Below are 4,204 nucleotides of genomic sequence, written 5' to 3'. Positions count from 1 at the left end.
CTGTTAATTAAAGTATAGCAAATACAAAATTGAATTTGTATGACGGGGAATGTGTCTTTTTGTAGTCGCGGTGTATAAAATGCATTTTCCCGTCTGAAGTTAATTTTGAACGCAGTGACTCAGACAATCGGCTGATCTTGCACTTTTTTTAATGGGGCTCCAAAAAGGGGTTCGCAATGAATACCAAAATTTGCTGTACGTTTTCAAATAAATAAAAGCCTGGAAAAGATAATGATTTACAGATATATCAGGAGTGCGTTCGCAGCAGGGACCGGTAGATGGTATTTCTATAAAAATACAGCCTGAGATTGTTAGATCAAATCAAATCGATGAACTATATGCTAGGAACAAACCAAAAATGGACAAGAATATTTTACACATGTCAAAAAAAATATTTTCATTTTTTTTTAAATAAAAGTCTTGTTATTAAAATCGGGTTCAATATTACTGACGACATTATTACGTCATGAAAGAAAAAATGACTGCTTTTGTTTTCAGTTCACTGCCTCACAGAAGGTATGTTAGTTTAATTAAAGACCATATTATTATGCATTAATCATCTAAGACAGCCGTTCAGAATATCATATTATAATAGCATTTATAATTGGCGAATGCCTAATTCATTAGGAAATCGGATTTAAAGTAACACGATATCTAGGAAAGGGTCATAATATTATCACTATCAGTTCATTGCAATCGATGACAATCGATCTACAGTTTTGTTTTTTCTTTTTTCAAGATGAATTTTACATATTCGTTCGGATCAGCGGTCTTTTTTTTTTTATTAATTGACTGGGTCGTGTCCCTCCGTTTTATTTTTGAGGAATGCTCGTGTAACAAAATCTCTTCAGACATCACCCTGGATAATATAGAGTAGATCAGTCATTTTGCAGATCCGATTTTTTAGGCCATCGTCGTTGCTACAGTATATTTACAAGACTCGAGAAATCGCCATTTTTCTGTCAAATACATCGTTTTTCCTTATTTATGATCTTCATTATAAAAGGAGACAGCATTACATCCCCCGGGAAGCATTTGAAAGCTCTGTGTCTCAAAAGTTCAAATTTCACTGAATTAACATTAAATTGTTTACTTAGAAATCGAGTAGCCAGCTCTCCTTAGTTGGTACATGCAGTTGTCAGTGAGAAGAATTAAATCTTTTATAAAGCAAATAAGTCCCTACAGCATCAGTCTTGCCATCGTTGGGACATACAGAAAATTAATAGATTTGCTCTTATGTGTACAACCGATAAGGTTAAGGACTGGACCAGATTTATTTCAATTACATGTGCTAATGTTACAGAAATGCATGATCCAGTCCATTTATAATCTATTTAGAAAAGTAGGCAGGCATAGCCTAAGTATGGCAATGGATGAAAGCTCTACATCCACTTCTGTTTACAGTAATATTCTTGCATTTGAACCATAGTAAATTTATTGTATTTTGTCAAAATTTCAGAGTAAGAAAGATCGAGAATTTATGGGAGGATGACAATCAAGGAAATCTACAGCTCACGTGTTGAGGAAGATTTCCTCCCCCCTCCCCAGACGTTAAAGACACTGGACACTGCGGCATCAAAGAGAATGGCGGACATTCTCACAGAATCAACCTTCTCTGGCTCAGTTACAGAACAGACGACTCGTATTCCAGTGTTGACTTGTGAAAATGGAATCCTTCCTCAGATTAATTCATTGAAAACGAAACCAACAGTGACGACAAAACAACGTCAGAATGGACATCTTAGATCATATTCAGGAACGCAGCATGGACGTTCAAATCAGCAAAAGCTTGACATGGACTTAAGCTTTCAGCATGATAAACACTGGATGGCCAAATTTTACGAGTCTTTTGAGGACCCGCCTCTTTGGACATCTATAATGACGTATATTAGTTTTCTAATACTCATTCTTGTGGGACATGTACGAGAGTTTCTGAAAAAGCTAGGAATTGGAAGAGTTAAAAACATATCGGAACCTAACATTCCGGTAAATCTCCCTTTTTATTGCTCCTTTTTTTTTTATTCATTTGTGTTTTTGACAACCTTGTATTGACCATGGCCAAAATATATGGCACAAAATATATGTGTACTTCTGGAATATTGTTTTAATTTCCATTCATTGTATTATGCCATTTTTTTTTATGATACATGTATTTAGAAAAAAAAGGGGGGGGGGGTTAGAAGAAGCTATGTTTTGATTAGATCGTATTTACAATTTTCTTTAGAATTTTTTTAATAAATATTTTTTAGATATTACAATTTTGTTAATTCTAAAATGCAATTAAAAAACGATCGTTTTGTCGTTTTAATACTAAATTTAAGCGATAAATAAAATTAACCGTTTTCCAAATTTTCTAGGCTTGGTAAGATTGTAATCCACAAGTAATACCCTTTTTAAAATTTTGCATTGTATATTGTATTTTGAAATTCGAAACACAAAAAAATTTAAGTACCTCCTTTGAGTCTCATTGTAACTTTCTGTTTCCCCCTGTAGGGATTTGTTCCCCTGTACCAGACCTGGGAAAGCTTTTATCACTGGTACATCTTCAGAAGAGGCAAGGATACACTATACCGGACTATATGCAGTGTTCCTGGAGCAGAGATGGACGTCATGGATCGCGTAACCGACGATCATTATTGGACATTCCGGTAATACTATTTCTGCACGGAGAGCTATCTACCCAGATCCCCTCTTCCACATTTTTTTCACGTTTTTGAAGTCTGTCTTTTATTTTATAATCGGAGAAAATGATTTAGGGTAACCACAAGAAATTTTTTTTATCAAGTGAAGAGAATTTTTCTGCAGAAAATTGAAGAACTTCGTCATTATTTCATACCCTACAATAATTACAACTTTGCTCTAAATACTTCGTTTAAAAAATTGAAATCAGTTGTTTTTTATTCATTAGAAGCTACAGGCATTTTGCACTCCTTTTTCACCCATTTTCTTCAAACAAATACGCGTATTATGTAATCCTGGATACAAACACCTTGGAGATAAGAAGTCAACATTTTTTATTCAATAATGCAGTGAATTGATTTCTTAGATATACGGGGACCTCTACTAGAGCCATCAACTTTGGGTCCTACAATTACCTGGGATTTTCTCAAAACAGTGGACCATGTGCAGAGGCTGTAGAAAAGACGGTCGAAGAACTGGGGAATGCCATTTGCGCTAGCAGACAAGAATTAGGTACAGGAACAGATCTTCCCAATGAAGTAGACAAGTTATGTGTACTTGTTAAAGTTTCTTTGTAAATTGAGATAATCATACTTCCTTTAGTTTTTTATGGGTTTTTTTCCGGAGGGGGGGGGGGGTGTTTATCGAGGAGCTGAAAAATTACCAATGACTGAATTTTCGGTGATCTGCTTTGACTATTCTGGGGAATAGAATTTATTTCAATACTGAATAGAAATATATATTGTCAAACTTTCACTAAGGTCCACAATCTTTTAAACTTTTAACTGCATTTCATTTATTCACAGGCTATCTCCAGATTCACAAAGAATTAGACGAGCTTGTTGCCGATTATCTAGGTGTTGAGGCTGCAATAACAGTTCCAATGGGGTTTGCTACCAATTCCATGAACCTTCCAGCACTTGTGGGCAAGGTAAATAAATATTTACTGAAAAAACAGTGATAACATGTGTTATCATCAATTTGGTCTTGCATCAACATCTTTATCGTTGTTTCTGACCAGTCATTTATTAACTCTGTGCAAGCAAAGGGAGAAAGTAGAAATAAAACTAAATCTCCTGTATGTTTTCTCAACCTGCTATCTCGAAGTTGCTGAGATATTTGATCATCTTTTCATTTTCTAAGTAATATATTTACAAAGTCAAATGCACTTTCTCGGACCCCCCCCCCCCCCTTTTAGAGACACATTTAGCCAAGAAAAGGAATTTTAAGAAAAATATAGGAATTTTATGTTGCAAAAAGACATTCAGAGGTATATAGTGTATATACTAAAAAAAAGAAGATTTTAGAATGCTATATACTAGTTTTTATAGTTACTTTAATTTTGTGTACGTTATGTTGGAGAGAATTTTCGTTCCAATATACAGGTGACTCTCGATCTCTCGAAGTTCAAGGGACCGCGAGAAAAGTTCGAGAGATCGAGGGGTTCGAGAGATGTAAAAGTAAATAAAATCCGGAATTTTCAGTTCCGATCGTCAAAGTTCTACTTTTACAAATACCGGAAGTA

The 4,204-nt window shown here is 34.8% G+C and overlaps 1 protein-coding gene across 1 annotated transcript; it reads left to right on the top strand.

Moving 5' to 3' along the window:
- Positions 1 to 454: 454 nt before the first annotated feature.
- Positions 455 to 3,640, top strand: LOC134266755 (serine palmitoyltransferase 2-like). Its single transcript, XM_062748977.1, has 5 exons — positions 455 to 516; positions 1,460 to 1,986; positions 2,494 to 2,648; positions 3,047 to 3,192; positions 3,486 to 3,640. The coding sequence occupies exons 2-5, from the start codon at positions 1,489 to 1,491 to the stop codon at positions 3,638 to 3,640; spliced, it is 954 nt and encodes a 317-aa protein (XP_062604961.1). The 5' UTR covers positions 455 to 516; positions 1,460 to 1,488.
- The last annotated feature ends 564 nt before the right edge of the window (positions 3,641 to 4,204 follow it).

The sequence above is a fragment of the Saccostrea cucullata genome, unplaced genomic scaffold (genome assembly GCF_032062105.1).
Source record: "Saccostrea cucullata isolate Sc308-1 unplaced genomic scaffold, CSIRO_AGI_Scuc_v1 ctg9927, whole genome shotgun sequence".
In the NCBI taxonomy this organism is placed as follows: Eukaryota; Metazoa; Mollusca; class Bivalvia; order Ostreida; family Ostreidae; genus Saccostrea; species Saccostrea cuccullata.
This window is presented reverse-complemented; position numbering and strand designations above follow the sequence as displayed.

Coding starts and splice junctions, on each gene's coding strand:
- LOC134266755 (XM_062748977.1), top strand. CDS start 1,489: ATGACAATCAAGGAAATCTACAGCTCACGTGTTGAGGAAGATTTCCTC. Junction 1,987..2,493: donor TATCGGAACCTAACATTCCG/GTAAATCTCCCT, acceptor TTCCCCCTGTAG/GGATTTGTTCCCCTGTACCA. Junction 2,649..3,046: donor GATCATTATTGGACATTCCG/GTAATACTATTT, acceptor TTGATTTCTTAG/ATATACGGGGACCTCTACTA.